General features: G+C 48.4%; 8 protein-coding genes across 8 annotated transcripts; 4 read left to right on the top strand and 4 right to left on the bottom strand.

Moving 5' to 3' along the window:
- Positions 1-75: 75 nt before the first annotated feature.
- SPPG_02091 (uncharacterized protein) lies at positions 76-1,318 on the bottom strand. Its single transcript, XM_016750392.1, has one exon. It carries the CDS (start codon positions 1,236-1,238, stop codon positions 303-305), a length of 936 nt encoding a protein of 311 aa, XP_016611059.1. The 5' UTR covers positions 1,239-1,318; the 3' UTR covers positions 76-302.
- Positions 1,319-1,416: 98 nt separating this feature from the next.
- SPPG_02090 (tRNA dihydrouridine synthase) lies at positions 1,417-4,038 on the top strand. The gene is made up of 11 exons (XM_016750391.1): positions 1,417-1,617; positions 1,682-1,825; positions 1,885-2,044; positions 2,123-2,235; positions 2,301-2,383; positions 2,450-2,553; positions 2,613-2,680; positions 2,747-2,829; positions 2,910-3,006; positions 3,067-3,484; positions 3,554-4,038. Exons 1-11 carry the CDS (start codon positions 1,453-1,455, stop codon positions 3,829-3,831), a joined length of 1,713 nt encoding a protein of 570 aa, XP_016611058.1. The 5' UTR covers positions 1,417-1,452; the 3' UTR covers positions 3,832-4,038.
- SPPG_02089 (uncharacterized protein) lies at positions 3,986-5,372 on the bottom strand. The gene is made up of 2 exons (XM_016750390.1): positions 5,070-5,372; positions 3,986-5,006 (listed from the first exon to the last, which is right to left on the bottom strand). Exons 1-2 carry the CDS (start codon positions 5,333-5,335, stop codon positions 4,043-4,045), a joined length of 1,230 nt encoding a protein of 409 aa, XP_016611057.1. The 5' UTR covers positions 5,336-5,372; the 3' UTR covers positions 3,986-4,042.
- A 921-nt stretch (positions 5,373-6,293) lies between these two features.
- Positions 6,294-8,920, top strand: SPPG_02088 (glycogen debranching enzyme GlgX). Its single transcript, XM_016750389.1, has 3 exons — positions 6,294-6,877; positions 6,943-7,217; positions 7,277-8,920. Exons 1-3 carry the CDS (start codon positions 6,388-6,390, stop codon positions 8,783-8,785), a joined length of 2,274 nt encoding a protein of 757 aa, XP_016611056.1. The 5' UTR covers positions 6,294-6,387; the 3' UTR covers positions 8,786-8,920.
- Positions 8,921-9,460: 540 nt separating this feature from the next.
- On the top strand, positions 9,461-11,129 carry SPPG_02087 (uncharacterized protein). The gene is made up of 7 exons (XM_016750388.1): positions 9,461-9,590; positions 9,656-9,825; positions 9,890-10,032; positions 10,098-10,202; positions 10,269-10,489; positions 10,559-10,622; positions 10,687-11,129. The coding sequence occupies exons 1-7, from the start codon at positions 9,485-9,487 to the stop codon at positions 10,802-10,804; spliced, it is 927 nt and encodes a 308-aa protein (XP_016611055.1). The 5' UTR covers positions 9,461-9,484; the 3' UTR covers positions 10,805-11,129.
- SPPG_02086 (uncharacterized protein) lies at positions 10,860-17,449 on the bottom strand (the record flags this gene model as incomplete). Its single annotated transcript, XM_016750387.1, has 20 exons — positions 10,860-10,979; positions 11,047-11,081; positions 11,143-11,406; positions 11,487-11,872; positions 11,934-12,042; positions 12,121-12,201; positions 12,266-12,458; positions 12,535-12,721; positions 12,786-13,088; positions 13,149-13,605; positions 13,684-13,900; positions 13,963-14,047; positions 14,113-14,198; positions 14,281-14,412; positions 14,476-14,778; positions 14,847-15,120; positions 15,186-15,420; positions 15,484-15,643; positions 15,700-16,067; positions 16,129-17,449. The coding sequence occupies 20 exons, from the start codon at positions 17,447-17,449 to the stop codon at positions 10,917-10,919; spliced, it is 5,259 nt and encodes a 1,752-aa protein (XP_016611054.1). The 3' UTR covers positions 10,860-10,916.
- On the top strand, positions 17,414-18,768 carry SPPG_02085 (inorganic pyrophosphatase). The gene is made up of 4 exons (XM_016750386.1): positions 17,414-17,625; positions 17,693-18,371; positions 18,433-18,542; positions 18,612-18,768. Exons 1-4 carry the CDS (start codon positions 17,562-17,564, stop codon positions 18,650-18,652), a joined length of 894 nt encoding a protein of 297 aa, XP_016611053.1. The 5' UTR covers positions 17,414-17,561; the 3' UTR covers positions 18,653-18,768.
- Positions 18,585-23,534, bottom strand: SPPG_02084 (uncharacterized protein). The gene is made up of 5 exons (XM_016750385.1): positions 23,124-23,534; positions 22,302-23,048; positions 19,568-22,234; positions 19,028-19,501; positions 18,585-18,958 (listed from the first exon to the last, which is right to left on the bottom strand). Exons 1-5 carry the CDS (start codon positions 23,403-23,405, stop codon positions 18,800-18,802), a joined length of 4,329 nt encoding a protein of 1,442 aa, XP_016611052.1. The 5' UTR covers positions 23,406-23,534; the 3' UTR covers positions 18,585-18,799.
- Positions 23,535-23,562: the final 28 nt, after the last annotated feature.

Genomic DNA, 23,562 nt, shown 5'->3' with positions numbered 1-23,562 from the left:
AACACTGTTGCGAACCAGCGGCCATTTGGTAGTGGCACTTGTTTGAGAGGCCCATTGAACGTATTGAACGAGAAATAGCAGAAACTGAAAACTAAAGTGAATATATTTAAATAAATAGATACAATTGTAGCAGAAGATGTTCGCTAAAAGCAATCCGAGGATGCTGTGATAAAGGAGAAACCAAACAGGAGCTTGAGTTTGCCTTCCGCTGAGGTCTTTGAGTTTTGGTGTATTTGAGGGTAACGCCCACTGAACGATCTTTCTCAGTCATTTTATGGGAGAGGTATTTGTCCAAATCTCTATCAACTCGTTCGATCCTCTAAGGCAGTATCGTCTTCATGTACTACCGGACTTCTCCCTTCGCGGAAATACGGACACGAGCAAGCACATAGTACCAAAGGTAAAATACCCGTGGCCGCTTCAAATAAGATCACACCAAGATCGGCCTCCTCGCCCACTGCAGGAATCCTAGGGTCGATTGAAAGTCTGGCCGTAACGAAAGCGACATATCCTATAGCAAGACAAAGTGCTACTCCGGCAGACGCTATTGCTCTCCCCTGTGCATCACCTAACAGTTGTACCAGTCTTTGAGGGAGAGGAAGAGGCAGCGTTGTTCGTAGAGAGGTGTGTATAAACGCAAATGATCCCAGCAATCCGCCCAAGGTGCAGACAAAAGCGATTGCGACAGAGGGGTAGATAACGTCATTAGCACCAGGAAGCCAGTATCCAGTGGACAGTATCCATTTGTATAGCGGATCTTGTCCATTATTTTCATAAATCGTGTCACAACGAAAGTGCATCAATGCGCCAGCCAAAGTGATAAGCCAAGAACGAAAGAATGTTAAGGATCGCTCGCTTCTCTCTTGTACATCCTCATCCAGGCAACCTTGCGGAAGCTTTTTCCATGCGTCGGGCCTTAGCACTACCTGCAAGTACCAAGACGATCGTCCAGCCCAACGAATGTCTCGCTCACTCATGAACACGCCCAACTTCGTCCATAACAGCCCGAGTGTGAAGGGATACCCCAATGGGGAATGGACAACGTTCATAAAGAACGTGCCAAACGCAGGCGCTATCCCGGAAAGTAAAAATTCAACGACCGACCCGATATCTGGACCATTGGTGGCATGCAGAGTCAAAAGAAAGACATGAAGCGCAGTGAAGCGGTAGGCACTTAGGGCATGTAAGGTCAGACCGGTTCCGAACGTGACCAAGGCGTGCGCGACCGTAGACGGCATCCTGAGTCGAAAAGGATCAGAACTGACAGATCCACTCCGAGCATGCGCCCGCCATCGGCATTAACGAGTAGCCTGTTTCAATCGCAGACGAAACCATGCGATGTCGGGACGAACAAGTGCAATGTCCTGGCAAAGTGGTTCAAACCATTAGGACGGATCCAATCCTGCAGCAAAAGGGCCATTCTTTGATTCCAGAGGTCGAGATCACTTTTCCATGCTTATTCCTACCATTGCACACTACAACAGAATACCATCTACCAAAGAGCTACCATATCTCACCAGAATCATGTCACGCAAGCTGAAAGGTTATGAGTTTTACGAAAAAGTCTTGAAAAGTCCCAAGTACATTGTGGCTCCTATGGTCGAACAATCAGAATATGTAAGCTCAAGACGATTGTGCGCACTCTAATTCCAAGGTATTCTGAACTTATCTCGGCCCTTAGGCATGGCGTATTCTCTCGAACCGATATGGTGCCCAGCTCTGTTACACCCCAATGCTACATGCTCGACTATTCAGCCAACCGGACGGGAAATATAGGGCAGAAAACTGGCAGACGGGGGAGCATGACAGACCTTTGATTGCACAGGTAATCTATTCATTTCTGGTTTTCGTTTCGTACACTTGCTCATCGCCATCAATATACAGTTCTGTGCAAATGACCCAAAAATTCTCCTCGCAGCTGCAAAGATGGTTGAAAATGAATGTGATGCTGTCGATATCAATCTAGGATGTCCCCAACATATCGCAAGGCGTGGGAGATATGGAGCTTTCTTGCAGGATGAATGGGAGCTTATTGCCGAGATGGGTATATGCTCGTTGCGAATTGGATAGAAGCCGAGGAAAAGCGGAAACCTTGTATTGATCATGCAATTCACTTTCTTAGTGCGAACCTTAGACAAAGAACTTGCTGTACCTGTTACGTGCAAGATTAGGGTCTTCCCGGATGTTGAGAAGACTATTCGATATGCGAAAATGATTGAGGAAGCGGGCTGTCAGGTGCGTAGAGTTAGATGAGGAAGGCACCAACAGAATAGTCTGACGCCCGCCGCATTTATCTGTAGTTGCTCACTGTTCATGGTCGTGTACGGGAGCAAAAAGGACACAAGACGGGCCTTGCTGACTGGGAGCAAATACGACGAGTCAAGTAAGGACATTTGTTGGGGACCCCATAGTGTCGCAAGGAGAGGCCTCATCCAGCTTTATTCTTTAGGGAAGCCGTATCTATACCAGTGTTTGCTAACGGTAACATCCTTTATTTTGAGGACATTGAGCGGTGTCTCACCGCAACTGGTGTCGATGGGGTCATGACCGCTGGTAAAGACTACCGAGTGCCCAACATAGTTAGTGACAATTTACTAAATGATTTTTCATAGAGGGGAACTTGTATAATCCTGCACTATTTACGGGCAAGCATTACGCATCGTGGAAGCTGGCAGAAGAGGTAACAACGACTGGTTATTGACAATATTTCCTTCCCAATCTGAACCGCTCGCTCTTTCTCTCATAGTATTTACAAATATGTAAGAACGTACCAAAAAGCGCTCCTTTAGGAGCTATACGTGGGCATCTCTTCAAGATGTTCAAACCATGGTATTTTCTTCGTTGCATCATTCCTAGGCACTGCAAGTCATGTCTAAACTTGATGCCTACCATCTATGCATCATATAAAGCTTGTCAGAGCACACAGACATTCGTACACAGTTGGCGAAAGCAAATAAGTTGGAGGATTTTATTGATTCGGTGAGGGAGTTGAAACACCGATTAATTGTACGTATTCCAGTCATGATGCATGGATTGTCTGGCTGTTAAATCTGAGGATATCTCTAGGCCATATCCGGTGGCGCAGAAGAGTATCAGCCAGAAGTCTTTGAAACTGACGAGAGCGGCTTTCGCAAGCTTCCAAGCTGGGTTTTGCAACCCTACTTCCGGGTGGACGGGACATTGAAGAGTAAGTCCGTGGACGAAAAAGCAAACGGGCCTATTCGGGAAGATGCGAAAGGAGCAGAGACGAAATCTGAGGATAAGAGTGATGATCCCGAACTCTTCTCGAGCACGACAGAAGGTTCCACAAATGGGCCAATTGCCCCTTCTGTTCTTCATGTTACTGCGGGTGGTGAGGAGGAGACGCCATCTACGGATCCCGAAGCCGTGTCGAAGGAAGTGGTTCAGAATGGATGTGGGAAGAAGAGGTCGGCAGATTGCGGTACTGGAGCCAACGGCGCTGCAGAGAATCTGTCCAAGAAAGGTGCGAATTGAAGCCAAGTGCACTCTATCAAATGTCGGACATTAGGCCAATGACAACTTCGCAACCCAGCCCGCCGAATCAAAGAGGGCAAGGTACTCATATGCCCCACCGAAACTTGTGCAAATGTCGCATCCGTCAAGTGTGCTTTTGGCCTTTGCAAGGCGTGCTGTAAATTTACAGGAGGTGCTTTGAACCCGGTTGGGGAAAACAAGGCTCAGGATGCGACTGTGGAAATTGAGGAAAAGAACAGCAAGTCCAGGTTTGTCTGTGAGGTGCACAGGACAAGACCAAAAAATAAAGAGCCGAAATCCGATGGTGCACAGCAACTGATGGAGGTGGTAGCATAGCTTTGCATAGTGGCGCTTTTTTGGGTCAAATTTCCATGTTGATATTTATTGCGGAATTTCATTTTCTGGATGGCTAGATAGATTCATGTTGGATTAGAGCTACTGGTTGGGGTCATTTACAGTCGTGAAAACATGGGGCGCCATCGGTAGATACATGTGCACAAATTCTTATTAAATTAACTCTCGTGTCAAAGGGCAAAACTCGCAACCCTCATACCTTCTCCTTCAAGAGATTTTCCATTCCCCGTATCAACTCCTCTTCCTCCTTTGCATCGCTCACAGCTACAGCCTCTCCGATTGCTTCAGCAATACTCTTGGCAGCTTCACCCGACTGCAAGTTTTGCAAAATCTTGCTCTCCCTCTCTATGAGTGCTTTTAGGTCTTCTCCCCAATTTAGCAACTCCGCCAATTTCTCACAACCCTCATCGCATGTACCCAAAAACACTGCGTCACGTCTATATTTGTGTCTGTCACCTACAAAATCAAACCCACGGGTGGAAGAGTACTCTTCTACGGCCACGATCTCACGATTGATGAGCAGACGTGGGATCTGTGGAGGGACCATGTTGATCAGGTGGGAGAATGGGGCGACCTGGAGGGATGTGCCAATGATGATGGCTAGATCGCACTTATGAAAATCTGCGGCAATAAGTCTGTGAAATCGCTCCGGAAGAGATTCGCCAAAGAAGACGATATCAGGTTTTATCAATCCTGAGCAATTTTCACAGGTGGGAATTTCTCCCGCAAAGATTTTGGTTTTTACCCACTCCTGCGTGTATTCCTTTCCACACCCTGGGTCGAGTTGCACGTTCTCATCTTCAGAATCAGTCTCATTGTCACGAAGAGGAGTTGCATCAATCTCATCCTCGCTTTTGGGAGCCGTTACGATCCTTCCTCGACAATGCGCGGTAGCAAAAGATCCATGAGCCTCTACCAGCGAATCCTCAGCAATCCCAGCGACGCGCTCTAAGGTATCAATATTTTGCGTGAAATTCCGTAGCAGGACTCCTTTCTCCTGCAAAAGACGAATAAAGTAGTGTGACAAGGTTGGCCGAAAGCTTCCGGGATATAATTCTCGAGCGAGAGTGAAGAACGGTTCGGGTTTTCGTCGAAAATAGGAGATGTCGAATATGGCTTCTGGGTAGGGGAGGCTGTATTTCTTTAGATTGTCATATCTGGAACAGCATGCGTTAGTGCCATATCAAACCCCTTCTCCCACAATTGCGTTAAGTACATACAATCCCGTCCCAGGAGATCGAAAGTCTGGTATCCCTGCACTCGTTGATATTCCAGCACCAGTTAGAACCAAAATTCTCTTTACACCGTTACTTCGAATGTAGTTGGCGATTGCATTCATGGACGGCTCTGGAATTATATTCAGGGAGGGATCGCACTCTTTCTCCTCTAGCGGTGAGATCTTTTTTACGGATTTTTTGCTGGAGGCGGAGGAGGATCCTTTGCGTGGACTTGCGGAGGTTGGTTTTGTCGGCGTCGTTGACGACATGGTTGCAATTGTACAATCAAGGAAACCGAGATGCCAGAATGAAGAGCGACGTCGAGCTGGTGCCAATGCATTGAAATGCGTTAATTTCAAGCGGACGCGATCACGTAATAGTGTCCGCAGCTGTGTAAACTGGTAATTGGTTATCAGTCTGGTGATTACATCGACTCTTGAAGATGCTTCTTCTGGTTTTTCCGTATGAGCAGTGATATTGCACTCTTTTCTTTGGGTAGTGGATTATTGTACTCTATGCAGATATATGCAGTTGTAAGCAATAGGCATTGTGCTGCACGTCTGGGTTCCATGAAGGATTTTTTACAGCTATCAAGTTTCCACTGCTTGGACCAGGCTAAGATCTCCAATAATTCTGTTATGGCCCCGTCCGTATCATCGAGATACTTAGTCTGTCTGGGAGGCAGGAGAGGTAGCGACTGCAGAAGTAATCTTTTTGGTCACAGCTAGGGCCACTGAAGAGGAGGTCCCCTTTGGCGAGACGTCGTTAGCAAGCTCGACGGCTGATGTGGAGCATTCATTTACAGTATCCGCACCGGTTGGTCTCAATAGCAAGGGATGCACTACAAGTATATGGCTGTTGGTCCAAGATGCACATGAGTCAGGAGGAGCGACACCCGGCAAAAGCTAAAGGTACAGCGAAGCTGACTTTGGTTTTTTTCAAATGAGATCGAAGTGGATTCGACCACAACACCTTTGGCATATAGACAACATGATCAATCACCGCCTGTAACTTATTGTAGAGGAGTAACTTTGGACTTGTCCTCTTGCATTTTGCTTCGGCAGCGTGATTGTCTACAGTCTTGACGAGAAACAAAGAATCATTGCATAGTTTGGTATCAAGTTGGTTTTGGTCAACAGCTAATGTTACGTCAGCAATCTCAGACACGTGAAAGACCATTACGCATAGTATGACGTAGTTTCAATCGACGATTCTGGCTTGACTCTCCTTCAAGGCTTCATTTCACGAGCTGCCATCTTGCCATCTCACAAGTGAAAGCACACATTTGATCTATTACAGCGGCATAGACACAAATAGTACGATGCCCCTTCGCATACAGGAAGGGTCTCCAACTCCCCTCGGCGCGACATGGGACGGACTGGGTGTCAATTTCGCCCTCTTCTCTGTGCATGCAACAAAGGTAGAGCTTTGCCTCTTCTCTGAAGACGGATCCACAGAAGTCGACCGCATAGAACTCCCAGAATACACTGACGAAGTATGGCACGGTTATCTCCCCGATGCAAGGCCCGGAACAGTCTATGGCTACCGTGTGTATGGTCCGTACGACCCACATAACGGCCATCGATTCAACCCAAACAAGTTGGTGATCGACCCATATGCAAAAGCTTTCGTCGGAGAGCTTGTATGGGATGATTCCCTGTTTGGCTATCAGATCGGCCATCCCGATAAAGATTTGTCGTATGACGAACGCGACAGCGCACCTTACATGCCAAAGTGTCGCGTGGTGGATACGGCGTATACCTGGGGTCGAGAAAGAAGGCCGGAGATCCCATGGGAGAAAACAGTTTTCTGTAAGGACAGGATGCTGTCGCGCCGGCTTGCACTTTTTCCCTCCCGTTAATTCTTTTCTGAACAGATGAAACGCATGTAAAGGGCTTCAGCCAACGTCACCCTGCTGTTCCTGAGCACCTTCGCGGCACTTATGCCGGGCTAGGACATTCTGCCATCATCGAGTACATCAAGTCTCTTGGCGTTACCTCCGTCGAGCTCCTACCTGTACATTTCTTTATTGACGACAAATATCTCTTAGATAACAATCTTGTAAATTATTGGGGTTATAATTCCATCGGATTCTTTGCACCCGATCCCCGTTATTCAGCGTCGAATCGAATTGAGGAATTCAAAGAGATGGTGGGTACCGTCGTTTCAAGTGTCATCACAGTATCTAACATATCTTCATCTGGCAAAAGGTTGCTCGCTTTCATGACGCCGGAATCGAAGTAATTCTTGATGTTGTCTACAACCACACACCTGAGGGGAACGAAATGGGGCCAACTCTCTGCTTCAAAGGTATCGATAACAAGACGTACTACAAGATGTACCACGAGAACCATCGTTACTACGTTAACGACACTGGATGTGGCAATACGTTCGATCTTACTCACGGGCGAGTAATTCAGCTGGTCCTTGACAGCTTACGATATTGGGTAGAGGAGATGCATGTTGATGGATTCCGATTTGATTTAGCGACGATCTTGGGGAGAGAAGCCTACGGCTTCAACGAGAACGGTGCATTTTTGAACAGTGTGCGTCAAGATCCGGTGCTCTCAAAAGCCAAGCTCATTGCAGAACCTTGGGATATCGGGTTGGGCGGATACCAAGTTGGGCATTTCGCGCCTGGTTGGGCCGAATGGAACGATCGCTACCGGGATACCCTGCGTGAGTATTGGAAGGGAGATCTGGGGAAGCTTCCCGAGCTCGCTTCCCGAATGACCGGCTCTGGCGACTTGTTCAATCGCTGTGGCCGCAAGCCTTGGGCTTCGGTCAACTTCATTACCGCACATGACGGCTTTTGCTTGAACGATCTCGTCTCTTACAATGAAAAGCATAACTGGGCGAATGGGGAGGACAACCGCGATGGAGCCAATGACAATGCTTCATGGAACCATGGGGCAGAAGGACCAACAGAGGACCAAAATATAATCCAACTCCGTGAACGTACAAAGCGTAACTTCCTAGCCACCTTGATGTTTTCCCAGGGCACTCCGATGCTCCTCGCTGGCGATGAGTTTGGACGCACCCAAAATGGAAATAATAACACCTACTGTCAAGATAACGAGATCAACTGGGTTGATTGGGAGGGCATCACGGACGACGGGCGGTGCTTGATGGAGTTTACGCGGCGAGTGATCTGGCTACGGCAAATGTTCCCAGTTTTGCGCAGAAATAGGTGGTATACCGGCGAATGGAATGAAGACGAAGGTGTGAAGGATGTCACATGGCTCAATCCTGATGGTAACGAGATGAGCATGGAGGCATGGACCGATCCCAACAGCAAGTGTTTGGGAATCATGTTTGACGGTCGCGCCCAAGCGACGGGAATCAAACGACCTGGAACCGATGTTACAGTTCTGTTGATCTTGAATTCGCATCATGATGTTGTCAGGTTCAAGCTGCCACCAGCTGTTGGTGGAGTTGACTGGCAATTGTTCGTCGACACGAATCAGCCGACTTTACTTAGTGCCCCAACATTTGATTTTGAACATTGGTATGATGTCACAGGACGAAGTATGCTGCTGTTTGCCCTGAAGCAGGAGAACCCGGATGCCAATTCGGTAGTCAGGCAAGCTGAAAAGTTTGTGGAGGAGATTGCCGAACAGCCAATTGAGATTCGGGTTGGGGAGGGTGCTGAGGGTGAAGGTGCAAGCCTGTCGAGAAGAAAATCGACGACAGGTGGACCGGTATCTGCGAGAAGCTGACCGCTGACCTTTCTCAGTGAGGAGTGTACCTCCTGAATTGATGATTTAGTGTAGCTACCTATCATATCATAAATTTCATTCCTCCAAAATTATGTACAATTCCCAATAAATGGCCATAAAGGCGACGGCGCACAACTAAATTAGCCTGCTATCGTTCTCACCAACCCTGCAATGTACAGAACGCCTGCGACAACAATGGCCACCTTGATGCCCCGCCACACGGCTCTTACTGCTCCTTTTAGCAACCCTAGGATCGCGACAAGAATCAAGTAACCCAGAAAAATGGAAATAAATATGACCCAGAAGGATGGTGGTGTAAAGTTTTGGAACTGGCTAGGTAGGAGGGATGTTGGGGAGAAAGGGAGGAAGAACGGGAGGGTCTGCATCGTTCCGTCACGGTTTTCTACCTTCTATGTGGTGACTAGATCCGGTAGGTGTTGGTGAGATCTAGTAAGCGCGGTGGATGCCCTTGGCGTCAGCGCTGCCTTGGGATGTACCTCTTCTTTTGCCTTGTTTCCGTACCTCAACAGGGAGAGTAAAGGGGATGGGCAAAGGCCAAATGAGCAAGGAGTTGGAAGGCAAGGTTGGGAGACGAACCCATGCATTTGATCACATGCTTCTCATTTAACCTTTTTTGGAGCAGGACAACAGCAGGCCGCCCACAACCAACTGACAGCCAGCAACCCATCATAGTCAACAATGGCTGACAACAAACAAAAGAGATTGGCTTTCGCCATTTGCGATTATCTTCAAGAGTCGATCAAGAATGGAACTATTAAACAGGACGACGCAGAGGGTGTTGAGGGTATGTTTGGAATTGGCGGGATTATCTAGAATTGTGGACTGAGCTTTCTTCACTGGCCATAATAGTTGCAATCCAATGCATAGGCGAAGCTTTTGAAATTGACTTGAGCGACAAGGACCAACAAACCCAGTTCTCCATAAAGCCGGCTAACCTACCGAAGATCTTTGATGTATTCTTGGCAACGCAGAAAGCCTCTCAACAGAAAGCAGCTCCCAGCCCTGTTCCAGCTGCAAAGGTAACTGCAAATTGAACAAAGGAGGATTTGGTCCAGACGTTGATTACCCTCCTCTTTGTACCAGGCGGTTGATGTGAAAGCGAAGGCAGAAGAACTTAAAGTAGCAGGAAATAAGGAAATGGCGGCGAAGAAATATGCGGACGCGATCGACCTTTACAGCCAGGCTATTGAGTTGGATGGCGAAAATGCAGTATTTTATTCAAACAGGTACTTAGTTAAGTTGTGCCATAGGTGGATGACTGCGGAGAGCACTTATAGATCGATTGAAATAGAGCAGCGGCGTACAGTCAGGTGAGCAAGTTCGAAGAGGCTGTAGCGGATGCAAAGCGGGCGGTAGAAGTAGACCCTGGATACAGTAAAGCATACAGTCGTATGGGGTACGTGATGCGTCTGTTGAGTATGGTTTTCGCTTCTGGGCGCATCTAAGCAGTATGGTTCTGTAGACAAGCATATTTCTGCCTCGGAAAATATAGGGAAGCAAAAGAAGCGTGTGAAGAGGGACTTAAGCTGGACCCTGCGAATACATCTATGCAGCAGACTTTGAACGCTGCCGAACAAAAGCTGAATGCGGACACACCTGTTCGCTCAACTGGCGCTGCTCCACGTCCAGGGGCTGGATTTGATTTCGCCTCCATGATGAGTAACCCGAACTTCATGCAGATGGGTGCGTGTTATCTTTCCCAGTGGTCAAGGCATACAGATGTCCTGCTGACACCGTTCTGTTTTTATCTAGCCTCCCAAATGATGTCAAACCCAGCCATCAGTCAGATGATGTCGAACCCCGCATTTACCCAAATGTGAGTATTAAATTATTATCTCGTTAGCCATCGTTATCAATGCATATCTGCACTACAAATTTAGGGCGCAACAAGTTATGTCAAACCCTGAGGCCTTGCAAAACATAATGAGCGATCCGAACATGGCTCGCATGGCAAATGACATGATGGACGGCGGAAATCTCCCTGGTCAGGAACCCTGAACCACCGGATGTACTGATACTAAAATGACGAATTCATCAGCATATGCATAATATGGCTTTTGCCTTAAGAGGCAGTTGTAGTTGTCTGCTTATATTCGTGACGTGTAATTAACTATTCGGGCAACAAGTTATTCACATCCTCTTGCCAGTCATCTTCTTCCGGTCTATTCTTGGCCTATAACGCGTACGCAATCTGTCAGATTTCGGCTACCCGGCTACCAAATATCGTGTCGTTGACTTACTATTGAGGTCTGCGGTCGTTTTGGTGGATTGGGATCTGGTCATGTACAAATGATTTATTTTCACATAAACCCCACAAACGTTGTGATGGAACGTACCAATCTTCTCAAATGGTTTTGCGATGGATACACTTCTCGATTTTGCTGAATTTGCCTGGGATTGATCTCCCTCTCCCCGTGCAACCCTAGAGATTCGTCCTGAATGAACTGATCCACGAGACCCACTAGCGGTGGTGTCCACTCCTTCTGCTTCGGCGCTTTCGGCCCGCTCCTTTGCCCGTTCAGCTCTAGCCAATTTCTCGGCGTATTCGTGTACGTCTTTCATCCCGAGATCGGTACATATTCGCACCAGGAATCGCAGACCTGGGTGAAGGCATCCCCGGAAACTGTTAGAAAAAGGCAAATGAAGAACGAGCTCCCTTTAAATCACCGGGAGTTCCTACATTCAACATTGTCAGGAAACTTGTCATGTATCCGCTTATAGGTCTCCAAACTCTGTTGATAGTTTCCACTCCTCCTGTAACAGCTCGCAATCATGAGCTGCCATTTGACTTGCGTAGGCTGAATCATAGCCGCTCGCTCGAAGAACTGGACGGCCTGTTCATACACTTGACATTCTACATAATACGCTCCCAACCAAGCAATCACGTCCATGCTTGATGGGAAATATCGGTAGGACTCGGAGTAGTATTGAAATGCTTGAGATTTGTCTCCATCGCGAACGAACATGTTCCCTAGTCTTGCTAGAACGCCTGGATCTGTAGGAACCACGGAGATAAGGATGTTGAACCATTCCATGGCTTGGTGGAGATTGCCTTGTTTATCGTATCTATGATAAAGAAGCGTGAGATGTTGGTTGTGATGAATTGACAAACGACGTAAATCTTTACATGTCAGCAATTTGAAATATCACTTCCGCACTATTTCGTAAGATTGCGTACAGCTTTTCGAACCATTGTAAAGCTTCTACATATCTACCCAGTTTCTTATTTACGATACCTGTATTGTGCAATCATGTGAGTGAGGCAAACGTGGAAAGAATTCGGTATCGACACGATATAATCTGACAGTTCATACCTAAATTGTACATAGCTTCTGTACAAACGGCATCAACACTAACGGCCTCCTGATAATGTTCTTTTGCCTTTTCGTAATTCTCTTTTTGGTAGTACACTTATGTCAGAAAGCTTCTAGGGTATCTGAAATCGTTACACGTTCATACCTTTGATAAAATAGCAGTTGCCACGATTGGTTTGAGCTTTCGCGTTATACCGATCCGTAGTGATCGCCAGGTCAGCGTATTTTTCCGCTTGCTTGTAGTCGCCATCGAGGAAGTAGAGGAAGGAGAGATTGGTAGCTGCTGTTCCAACCATCTTTTGATCGGCCTTTTCGAAAGCTTTCAGGGTCTCAACCGCCTACCCGAAGTATATTGAGAAGCGATGATCAGCAAAGAGAACTTCAGTAGTGGACACTAATAAATGCTGCCCAGACCTTGGTGAAATCCTTTGCTTTCAAATATTGGATCGCTTTAGCAATCTCAATCTCACTCGCGATTGCAGAGTGTGGTGAATTTTTGATGGTATCGACGATCCAGTCGTAACCGGTTGAAAAAGTGTTTTCGATGTTGGGTGCGACAAGTTTGGCGGCAAGGACAATGCAGCGTTCTGCCGACTGCTGTCTGTTTGCAGTTATACCAGTGTCAGAGGTGGCCTCCTACCATCCCATAATGCAACCATTTGTACCTCTTTCTAGCAATAGATCTCAGCTCATCCTCATTGAAGACTTCGTGATCATCAATAGCCTCATCCATTGCCGACGCACCAAAGTCCTCAGATTGCTCGACAGCAGTAGGACGAATAGAAGTTAACCTCTGCAACCATTTCTTCATTCGGTCGCGGTCACCGAGGGCAAAATAGCACAAAATGAGGTTGAATCCTGCGTGAAAATCTGGATTGCCTTCCATAATTGCTTCGAATGAGGTAATAGCGTCTTGGAATTGGCCCATGCGGACGAAGGCGTTCCCAATGTTTCGCATGATCTTCAACCTATCGCGGAAAAGTGCTTGGTCAATGCTGCTGACATCAAGTTCCAGGAGCGATTCATACCTAATATCTTTGTTTGCGTTCGAAACTTGATCCAAAGCCATTCGATACATCTTAACAGCTTGGGAATACTTCTTCTGTGCAAAGTAGATATTTCCCATATTGACCCGCAACCGTCCTGATTGATTGAACAGCTTGTTCTTCACAATGACAGCAAACGTGTTGAGGGCTTCCTGGTACATCTGATTTGCTTGGTATTGGTTCGCAAGATTGAACAGCACGCAGTACGTCAAGTCCAAATTCATCTGTTCACCAAGTTCGGCTTGTTCGCGTTGTCGGGAGAGTTGACGTTCCTTCTTTCCAGCATCCTTGGCTTTTTCGAGAGCTAGGCGGAGATTGCCCTCTGCTGCAGCTATGGTTGATTCTTCAATGAGTTGACTCACTTTGCGCTCGAGGTTTCGAATCTGTTCTTCTGGTGTCTCCTCGAGTTTGTGGTAGCCCCCTGCACTGGGAGTTCTACCTTTACGTTAGAGTAGTTAGGCGTCTGCTCCTATGCTCAGATAAGTCTTCAGCAATCAAAGACAAGAGTGCTGCGTACCTCCTTGATTAAACGGATCGAATGCCTGTCCAGCAGCCATTCCCGGTCGCCCGCGACTTGAATATCCAGCAGCTCGCACAGATGTCATTGGCCGAGCCATCCCACCATCTCCTTTACTAGCTGTTCCCAGTCTTGCGGTCTGCGGTACTCCAAAACTGGTTGGCACACCGCGACCGGCGGATGTCCATGTTGCGCCGTAAAGGCTCGATCCCGGTGGCTTTCATTGATCACACATCTCAATATAAATAAAGATCACAGACCAAGTCAGATGGAAGGTACCTTTTTATCAAAAGTGTACAGGTCGTCCTCTTCCATGGATGAAGTTGGTGCGAGAGTCGCTGTAGATGCGCCGACGAAGCTCGTCCTGAACGCGACAAAGTTTACACAATCAAAAAGGGCGAATAAAGAAATCTTACGATGTAAAACTACCTCGGTTGTCGTGATCCATACATATCAGCGAGGTTGGTCCGGCGATACTGTCTTGCGAACAGTTCAGCACCAGGAGCGCTTGAACTCTATGATTATGCAAGCATAGCGCATCACGTGCAGTGTTAAGTAATCCAGATCAGTACACTACTAAGATGCTCCCGTCTTCACTCTGAAGATTGTGGCCTTGACAAAGCATAACTTTTCTGCATGCGATGTTGTTGGGCCTAAGTACCTCAAACCAGGTAAAACTTCCACCATCTTGAGAGAAATTGCGAGCATAGTTGTTCCAGCACGATGGGACTAAAACCATAAGCGGAAATCAGGCCGTGGCAATTAGAAGGGTGCAGGGTGAGTTTTGCTTACCATTCCACTGGCAAGTGCATTGTTGAGATTGAAAGGTGATGACCGACGTAGCGCGATAGGATTCAAACATAAGAGTGAGACGTGAGTTGAGGAACGAGAGAGAGAGAGGGAGAGAGAGGGAATGGCAGCTTTGACAAACTGAACAGCTCCTTGCCATGCACCGGCAGGATAATCAATGAATATCCGCATTAGCCACATTATTACTGTATGATTATTACTGATGCCTCTTGAATGGCTTGCTACAATCGTGGATGCTTTCTCAATTGGAAATATGGTACAATCCTGGGTCACATTACCCGCCATCTGCCCACTATAATTTATCATACAGATACCCCTCGCACAAAAGGATAAGTCCTCCACATTCGTTTTACCGTCTCCATTCGCTGGGTGACCGTCCATCGCTCTCGAGAATCTCGGACTAGCTGGAAATCGTGGTTCGGTGTCCACTCAGCATCATTGGCTCCCCCTTCTAGTTCTCTTAAATCTTCAACAAAATTCTGTCGGTAGTTCTCTCTTCTAGGAATGCTCGGGACGCAACGTCGCAACAGATATACTTCACAAAGGAGGAGACCGTGCGCTTGATGAGGAAGCGGTTGAACCCGTGCTCCCTGCTGATTGGCTTGGTTCAACAGGCGATCAATATTCCTAAGAATGATAAAATGCGCGGATCAGTCCCCTGCTAATAGATATACAATTGCATAATACACCACCTTAGACTTCCTCTGACAAGCCTATACGTTTTCTCCCTGTTCTTCTCCTTTGATCCCCTCCACAATCTTTGAAAACTGCTTCCAAGAGACCAGGTAAGTAAGATGGAGGGCATGACCGCCAGAAATGCAAAGTTGAGTTCGTTTGAGCGCAACAGCTTATCGAGCGCTGATATGGCTAGCTCCCCATCGACTTTCGCCTTCTGGATTTGAATGAGAAGCGCTCGTACCAAGTCGCCTGATCCCAATAAAATGTCATAATTACTAACGCAACCCAAGCGAGCATAATATCATCTCCTACCGCTCAGAGCATTTTTGAACGGCGATTTAAGCTCTTCAGCATACTGTTGCAACACTAAACTCATATCGCCATGCTGAGCTTGCTCCCCGATGCGGGTCAGTTCAAGGGGATCCGTCACTCCATGGTCTCGCGCATACTCTACTACCATCTTCTCAAGCGCCTAAACCCGAACCCGTTGAGATTTGACCAAATATTCATGAATGCTATCAATCATACCTTCAGGTCCGCATTCAATGATTCACTCGACGTTATGGCCAGCTGCGCCTCTTTATGTCGGATCGTAGTATAGACGTTCTGCAAAGGTTTCACGATCCATTCGGTAAAAAAGCTGGATATGGTGTCCCGCAGATTGTCAGCCCAATCTACAACGTCATCCCATCGCAATGCCAGGGTAGAGCCAATGCTGTACACCAGGAAAGTGCCTGTTACAGCCGGGAGCCAATACCGGGTAATCCGCGAAGGCCGTCCGTATTTTCTTGTCAGGCGCTCGAACGACCAGTCGAGAGTGACGAAGGACGTGTATACACGATTGACTTCTTCGTACAAGTCTGCAATAGGCTGAACTTCCGTATGCCCGATATCCTCTGAATTCAGACAATGCATCAGGCCCACTCGCTTGTGACATCGTTTATCTTTATTACAGACCTTCCAAGCTGGACACATCAGCCCATACAACTTCCTCCTCTGGACTCATGTCGTCAGCCACTCTGCTTACTTTATCGAGGGACGCTGTCATAAGTATTAAAACTTTGGACAGCGTTGCTTGCACCTCCTTTGCAGCTTCAGCCACATCTTCGCGTGAGACCTTGAAACGGCCCTCTGCGCTCCGTCTAGCAAAGGTTGCTCGCACCGTTGCGGGCTTTATATCAATGCCATGGTCGGCTAGGAGCCCCAGGCAGCTTGCTTCCACTTCTCTGGCGATCTCCAACTTCTCTCTTTTGCATCTAATCTCTTGGCGCGCCAACTCAAAGACCGTGGGTGGCGGCCGAAGGCTGCTTAACCCAAGTCCCAAAAATGTCGTACTCGCTACATTGACTTGCTGGCCCGCTCCGCCAAACCTACTCAGCAGCTTTTTTGAGAATATCTGGAACTGTGGTCGGAGATGGTGTGGTTGCTGCGATCGCACTGATGCAGCCAACAACTGGGCGTAGCGATATATACGTCGCGGTAAGGTTTGAAGCAGATAGTACCCAGCACGGATACTTGATATCTCCTGGTCTCGCCAATAGGAAACATGAGGTGGAAGACTACTTGACGCGGTAACGAGACGGTGCAACAGGTGAGCGTGTAGTACGGCCGCGACTTTGGATAAGAATGCCAACTCAGCAAGCGGATATCGCCCTTGTTTTAGTGGACCAAGATTTGTACGGTCAGAACTAGAAGTTGAGGCAGAAGTACGTGCAAGACTCTCTTCGGACAAGGCCTCTCGTACTTGCCGCAGCCTTTCCGCAACTTCAGTTAGTGGTGGTAAATGATCTTCGGCAAGGTCCGAGTCGTCGCTCTTCTTTACGCGGGGGCGCCTAAAAGTCGGAGATTGCAAAACGTCCCAAATAATGCGAACAGCATCGGATTGTCTCGTTCCCTCAACAGAGTTACTGGTTTGACCAAACAGAATGGTAAACGTATTGGACAAGTCGTCGTGTTCCGGGTCCAGGTGGAAGACGGCATCTATCGCCCGTAACTGGGCATTGAGTCGCTCGGAGACGAAGCCCATGCCGTGTGCAGAGAGGTTCACGGCGTGATGGGATACAGACAGTCCACAAGTCGATTCAACACCTCTGATATTTTCGACTCCCAGCCAGCGGCAATGAGTTGCTGTCGATATCTCATATTCAGCTTTGACGTCACGGTTCGACCCGATCAATGCATTCCAATGTGTAATCCGGGTGTGTCCATCGCATGGCAACAATGCGGCGCAAGATGGCGAGGCCTCCCGTCGCTCTTCGTGCACGATTCTTTTGGCCATCGCCAAGCTGTCTCACTTAAGGTTCGCATCATCTCCGGTTAGGAGAACAACAGCTGTTTACCAGCACCTACTCCCCACTTCCGTCCGCTCCTTACACGCTACATCTAGCAACATGACTGAATACAAGCCCCGCGTTGTCGGTGCTCCCAACACCCTCGAGCACCGGGTGTACATTGGTGAGTCTATGCTCCGTAGATTAGCTTTCTCGAGTATGCTGCTGATAATTGTCTGTAATGAATGTAGAGGACAGCACCGGCAAGGTGGTCTCTCCCTTCCACGACATTCCGTTGTACGCCAATGCCGAGAAGACAATCTACAACATGGTTGTCGAAATTCCTCGCTGGACGAACGCCAAGTTGGAAATCTCCAAGGATGAAGCTTTCAACCCCATCAAGCAGGATGTGAAGAAGGGCAAGCTCCGCTACGTGCGCAACTGTTTCCCCCACCACGGTTATATCTGGAACTATGGTGCATTCCCCCAAACTTGGGAAGACCCCACGTCGGTTCATCCCGACACGAAGGCCAAGGGTGACAATGATCCGCTTGATGTATGCGAAATTGGCGAGACAGTTGGCTACACTGGCCAGGTCAAGCAGGTCAAGGTGCTGGGCACAATGGCCCTTCTTGATGAGGGTGAAACTGACTGGAAGGTCATTGTCATCGATGTGAACGACCCGCTTGCTCCCAAGCTTAACGACATTGAGGATGTTGAGAAGCTCCTGCCTGGTCTTCTTCGGGCTACCAATGAATGGTTCCGCATCTACAAGATCCCGGATGGCAAGCCCGAGAACAACTTTGCATTCAGCGGTGAGGCCAAGAATAAGAAGTATGCCACCGAAGTCATAAACGAGACCCACGAGGCATGGCACCGCCTCATCACCAAGGCCGTCCCTAACAAAGGAGAGAGCTATGACGTGACCACGTATGTTCAAGCAGTTGTCTGATTTCCACATGTCCAAGTTCTGAAGTATCGTCTATCGTAGTGTGAACACGACGGTTGCCGATAGCCCATACAAGGTTGGTACTGACTCGGCAGAATACAAAAGTGTGCCTGCAAGCGCCCCCAAACCTCCGGGACCAATTGACCCCTCAAGTAAGTGTAGCCGTTGAATGTGCCTCGATCTTTTCTTGTGCTGGACCTAAATTGGCGTTCTATTTCCAGTTGACAAGTGGTTTTTCATTTCGGGCCAGCCGAATTTGTAAATCTGATCTGCTGCTGATTGTAGCTCATTAATACATTACCTATCTACATAGTTCCAGTACAGTTGTCTAATTGGGTATTGAACAGTAAACTGGTTTGCACACCCGCAGGTATCGCAATATTTTCTAATTCAATAGCATTGGTTTCCATCATATGGCGAGCACCGCGTGCAGCGCTTCAAACTCTTTCCTCGTCTTGAGGACCACGCATTTACGTCGGCCGGATTCTTCCGGCAAGGTGCATGGGAATCGGACTCGTCCTAAAAGTGGCATTTCTCCAGCCTTGCCTTGATGCAATGAACGTGGGCCCTGCAAGGTTTAATGAATCAGAGATTATGGCCACTATTACGCCCATGCAGTGCAGCAGTGCATACGTACATGTGATGCGAGCGTTGTAGAAGTCGCTCCAACAGCTCGATGCACCTTCTCCCGTAACTCCATCCCCTTTTCCCACAGTCGTCTACCTTTTTCTTCCTCGGCCAGTTTCTGGATCCTGGGATCATCCCTGCAGGACCACCACTTACGCTCTGTTGCAGCAGGCATGCGCGTAACATCGACCACGCGTGGTGTGGTAGCGATCAAGGATACTTGTCGGGCGAACTTACGAGCCTCCTGTCTGACTTGAGCTAAACCATCCTCAACGGATGGGGACCGAACGGATTCCCGTTCTTCTGGACTATCAGCATCGGCAGTTTGCGCGGCGGGTGACAAGATATCAGAACGTCGTAAACCGCGACGCATGAGCGGATCCAGAGGGTCGAACAGTGTCACGGAGGATGCCATGGCCTTGTCCGCCTTGAGCCGAGAGTTTTCCGTCCGTAGGAAACGCACGGCAGATTTTAGGGATTCAAACTACAGGATCGATTGTGTAAGGCAGGTGATATGATGACAAGCTCTGCGTATTCCCAAACATCTTACCTGTGCCAGCAAACTATCGTCCATAACCGATTCCACGCCTTCCGGCCGCATCACATCCTCAGATCTCCCTCGCGCGCCTGCCCCAGCGTCGCTGGTAGAATCAATTCGCATTGACCGCGGCGACACCACCCCCGGAACACCAGGTTGCTGTCTCTCATATCTCTTCACAACCTTCCGTAATTTCTCATTTTCATTTTCCAGCTGCTCCAGATCAGCATGCAGAGACTCGACAGCCTCTTCATATACCTTGGCCTTCTCCTTGGTTTTGGTAAGAGAGTCTTCCAGATGAGATATCGTTTCAGCGTGCTTGCGAACATTCTCCATCCTCTTTTCGAGCAACTCTATTTTAACTGCAGATTCCTGCAACAGCTGATCTTTTGATTTGACTTCTCGTACCAAAGTCATGACCTCCTCATTCAAAGACTCCACTTGCTTTTGGAGGTTGGAATTGACTGTGTAGTCGCTCTTGACTCTATCAGCACGGCTGAGCCAAGGAGCGGACGTGGATGGTATCTTCTCCCAGTTGCCATCATCACCCAGAGCGGTCTCCGCCTGACCGAGAGAATCGACTAGCTTCTGGAGATTTTCAAGAAGTGCAGTCCCGAATATTCCTTCGGTTGTTCCGAAGATACGTTCTGCGGCATCACGGGATGCTTTGTGCAGCGTCAGAGGCACAACTGGTCGATTGGTCTTCCGACACTCCTGAATATGTTTCACCACTTCACTTGCCAGCGCGTCGCAAAAGTCCGTCAAACGCAGACGTTGGGTATTTACATCGAGGATAAGTGTTGTAGCAGATGCCCGAACGGTCCATCCTTGTCTCGCCATGTCATCCAACCGACGCTCAAGCTTTTTACTAGTAGCTTTAACACTGGCGTTAACCTTCCGCACATCTTCCCATAGGGTCAGTACCTCCCCTCTGCTGGCCGGCAAAGTCTCATCAACCACATTATCATCCACTTCGTTGCCAGTAAGAGCTACATCAACTCTTTCCACATCAGCTCCCACTCTCTCTGTGCTTACCCCTACCGCCGCAATGCACGCCTGCATGAGATGCTGTCGACTTCGTACATCTATGGGTCCATCACCCTGCCGCAGATAGGCTTCAGCAAGACGTTCAAGTCTCATGATCGATTTAGTCAAATCGTTCAGGAGTGCAATCCCCTTGATCTCCTCATTCTTCACTAATTCTATGAGATGATCCAGCTTCTTCTCTGCACCAGTCAGCTCTGGGTACATTTTGCCCAGCTTCATGAACTGGTCAACGGAGCAGCCCCCCATGTACCCATCAAACTGACGCGCCAGCCCATCGAGTTGCCCCAGCTTGTCCACGATGTGCCACAAGAAAGACCTTTTGTCGGCTTCCCCGGGATCGTCAGTCTGATTTGCAACCTCTTTGACGCGTTCAGCCAAGAGATGGGCTTTGAAGTAGAGTCGTCGGAAAAGTAAAATGCAGAACAAGGCGTCGACCTCTGTTTGGAAAAAGGAATCCGGCAAATATGGCTTAATCATCTCCAATTGCTGCATGGCTTGCTCCACATCCAGCTTGCGTAATTCTAACTCTACAGCTCTGGCCTGCGCTTTCAGCGCTGTCGACTGTAATTGGAGATTCAAGTTGACCATGGCCTGAGTTTGGCTGCCGAGGTCCCGCTGCTTCTGGTCTGGGGCCCCGTCGTCAACCCCTCGACGCAACCGATCTAAATCGCTCTGCAAGGTGCGAACCAAATCCCGGAATTGAACAATGGTTCTTTCATAGTCTGCTAATGCCTCTTCTTGACCAGAAATTCGTTTCCCCTGCTCAACTAAGAGCCCATCCTTTAAATCAATCTCCTCTTGCAGTAGCTTTTCGGTTTCAATATGATCCTGTTCTAGCTCGTCATTCAACTCCTTAAGAGCTTCCAGATCTTGAATTACAGCCTTTGCTTCTTCGAGCTTTTCGTTCAAAATCATGTTTCTTTCCGTAAGAGTCTCTACCATGTCCTCGGCGCCAAGCGAATCATCTATCATTGCTTTCAGGTCTTCGATTGTAACCTCAGCAACGGCAAGCTTTTCAGAAACCTTCTCATGTTGGACCTTGTACTCTGCGAGTTCTATAGCCTCTTTCTCCAGCATCTCGATCTTGTCTTTCAAAACCGCTTCTTGCTCCGTGGTGACGTCGCGCAATTTCACTAATGCGTCTTTCAGCCGTTCATTCTGTCTTTCGAGCTGAATAAAAGCTACACTGGATCGCTCCTCCGATTCCCCAGTGTTTGCCTCATCATCTGCGGGTGCGCCTGGATGGCCCTCCTCTTTAAGAACCTCCAAATCTAGTGAAAGTTCCTCCACCTTTTCCTCGAGCGCGTGGACTTCCGCCTGAAGTGAATCTGCCCTTTCCTCTGCCATCTCCTTATCCAGGAGGATCATCTCCATACCTTCTTGTGTTTCCGCCAATTGTACTTCCAGATGGTCCTTTTCTTCCAATGCATCTTTTAGCTGTCGTCGGGCATCTTTCATTTCAGCTTGCAACTCCTGTAGCTTTTCGCTCAGTTTACTTCGCATGACCACCGCTGAATCCAGCTCTGTACGCAGACGCTCGAATTCCAGGAGTTTTTCTCGATCTTCTGCGCGTTTGATTTCTAAGTGTTTAATTTTAATACGAAGATCTTCCAAATCGCGAAGAGGAACGAGCTGCAAAGGTAGCGTTAATGAAATAAATTCTGGCACATGGTACTGCGCAACCTGTTTCAGCACGTACTTGACTGAACTTTGAAGGACTTGCGTTCACATTAGTTATAGACGAGGCGACAACTGGATGATCGTACGTGGTATTGAGCGGAGGCGTGACGTCCGTTACTTGAGCAATATGCTCATCCTGTATTATTTGCTCATCTTGCTCAAAATCCAGTGCAGATGCAGGACGTGCTGTTGTATTCGTGGTCGCAGAGCTCACTTGGTCACTTGGTCTTGGAGGTTCTAAGGCTGTCACCAAACGTGACACCTGGCTCGTCACCGACACGGGAGGAGCAGGGACCTCTTCGACTTCTTCTGTATGAAGCGCCTCCTCTTCCCTTAGCTCCGAACTTATTCTTTTCAACGCGGATTTTGGAGTAGACATGTGCATTTTCTTCTCCAGTTCTTCTTGAGGGTCGGAGAACGACCCACTTCTCGATGTGCTCCTGGATGAGCCCCGCGATAATGGATTTGGCGGAGATGCTCCCCTTGGCACTGGAGATATGGCAGAGTTTCGTAGTTTCGGTGAAGGCAGGCCACTGGTTGGGGATAGGACTCTTGTCGGACCCACAGTGGAGTTTCGGGCGCTACCTGTACGAGCTGTTCCCAAAGGAGCAGATGTAGGTCGAGACACAGTGGAAGGAGAAGGTGACGGTCGGGTTGAAGTGCGTTGCGATATGTTTCTTGCGGTTGGAGTGGTGGAGCGGGAAGGTGGGGCGGATGTGGGTCGACTTCGCGCAGATGGAGTTGAGGAGGTTGGTGTACCTGCCGGCTGGAGTTGACAGCAAGAGATTAGTTTTTGCACTTCACTTCACATAGTAGGTGAATCCATTGTTTGTTCTCGTACCTTCGGGGTGCCATCTGGCCTCCGAACTTGACTTGGGCGGACAAATACACCGTATCCCATTTCGCACGTAAAATATCTTATTCCTTGCACGGAACCATCATTCTTGCCCTTGGGTGCCTCAAGTTCTATACCGACCCACAATCCGGTAGCGAAGGACGTTGTTCCGGCATAGTGAACCTTGCCAATCACCCCGTTGATCTCCACCACGCTTCCCACTTCTGGGAGGTATGCCGTTTCTGAAGGAGTCCTCGGTGTGGTTGGAGTGGAGTCCCCTGAGGACATCTCTCACAACTCGATATCCGCGCCGTTTAGAAACGTTTAAGAGGTGCTGTTTATGCCAAGGTTTGTCAGGGTGATGCGTGGCGAAATGGTGTATTCCGAGGCAACCCCAGAAGCGCGTCCGTGACATACTGGCGAATTCACTCCGGTATCCCCAACT

This window comes from Spizellomyces punctatus (assembly GCF_000182565.1).
Source record: "Spizellomyces punctatus DAOM BR117 chromosome Unknown supercont1.3, whole genome shotgun sequence".
Taxonomy (NCBI): domain Eukaryota; kingdom Fungi; phylum Chytridiomycota; class Chytridiomycetes; order Spizellomycetales; family Spizellomycetaceae; genus Spizellomyces; species Spizellomyces punctatus.
This window is presented reverse-complemented; position numbering and strand designations above follow the sequence as displayed.

What these genes read in the sequence shown, in the direction of transcription:
- SPPG_02087 (XM_016750388.1), top strand. Translation starts at nt 9,485, where the DNA reads ATGGCTGACAACAAACAAAAGAGATTGGCTTTCGCCATTTGCGATTAT. An exon ending in CGACGCAGAGGGTGTTGAGG is followed by an intron (nt 9,591 to 9,655) that starts GTATGTTTGGAA and finishes TGGCCATAATAG; the next exon opens with TTGCAATCCAATGCATAGGC. An exon ending in GCAGTATTTTATTCAAACAG is followed by an intron (nt 10,033 to 10,097) that starts GTACTTAGTTAA and finishes CGATTGAAATAG; the next exon opens with AGCAGCGGCGTACAGTCAGG.
- SPPG_02084 (XM_016750385.1), bottom strand. Translation starts at nt 23,405, where the DNA reads ATGTCCTCAGGGGACTCCACTCCAACCACACCGAGGACTCCTTCAGAA. An exon ending in GGCCAGATGGCACCCCGAAG is followed by an intron (nt 23,049 to 23,123) that starts GTACGAGAACAA and finishes TGTCAACTCCAG; the next exon opens with CCGGCAGGTACACCAACCTC. An exon ending in ACGATAGTTTGCTGGCACAG is followed by an intron (nt 19,502 to 19,567) that starts GTAAGATGTTTG and finishes TCGATCCTGTAG; the next exon opens with TTTGAATCCCTAAAATCTGC.
- SPPG_02085 (XM_016750386.1), top strand. Translation starts at nt 17,562, where the DNA reads ATGACTGAATACAAGCCCCGCGTTGTCGGTGCTCCCAACACCCTCGAG. An exon ending in CGAGCACCGGGTGTACATTG is followed by an intron (nt 17,626 to 17,692) that starts GTGAGTCTATGC and finishes TAATGAATGTAG; the next exon opens with AGGACAGCACCGGCAAGGTG. An exon ending in GGGACCAATTGACCCCTCAA is followed by an intron (nt 18,543 to 18,611) that starts GTAAGTGTAGCC and finishes TTCTATTTCCAG; the next exon opens with TTGACAAGTGGTTTTTCATT.
- SPPG_02089 (XM_016750390.1), bottom strand. Translation starts at nt 5,335, where the DNA reads ATGTCGTCAACGACGCCGACAAAACCAACCTCCGCAAGTCCACGCAAA. An exon ending in CGATCTCCTGGGACGGGATT is followed by an intron (nt 5,007 to 5,069) that starts GTATGTACTTAA and finishes ATGCTGTTCCAG; the next exon opens with ATATGACAATCTAAAGAAAT.
- SPPG_02091 (XM_016750392.1), bottom strand. Translation starts at nt 1,238, where the DNA reads ATGCCGTCTACGGTCGCGCACGCCTTGGTCACGTTCGGAACCGGTCTG.
- SPPG_02090 (XM_016750391.1), top strand. Translation starts at nt 1,453, where the DNA reads ATGCTTATTCCTACCATTGCACACTACAACAGAATACCATCTACCAAA. An exon ending in TGGTCGAACAATCAGAATAT is followed by an intron (nt 1,618 to 1,681) that starts GTAAGCTCAAGA and finishes CTCGGCCCTTAG; the next exon opens with GCATGGCGTATTCTCTCGAA. An exon ending in GAGCAAATACGACGAGTCAA is followed by an intron (nt 2,384 to 2,449) that starts GTAAGGACATTT and finishes TTTATTCTTTAG; the next exon opens with GGAAGCCGTATCTATACCAG.
- SPPG_02088 (XM_016750389.1), top strand. Translation starts at nt 6,388, where the DNA reads ATGCCCCTTCGCATACAGGAAGGGTCTCCAACTCCCCTCGGCGCGACA. An exon ending in ATGGGAGAAAACAGTTTTCT is followed by an intron (nt 6,878 to 6,942) that starts GTAAGGACAGGA and finishes TTTTCTGAACAG; the next exon opens with ATGAAACGCATGTAAAGGGC. An exon ending in TTGAGGAATTCAAAGAGATG is followed by an intron (nt 7,218 to 7,276) that starts GTGGGTACCGTC and finishes ATCTGGCAAAAG; the next exon opens with GTTGCTCGCTTTCATGACGC.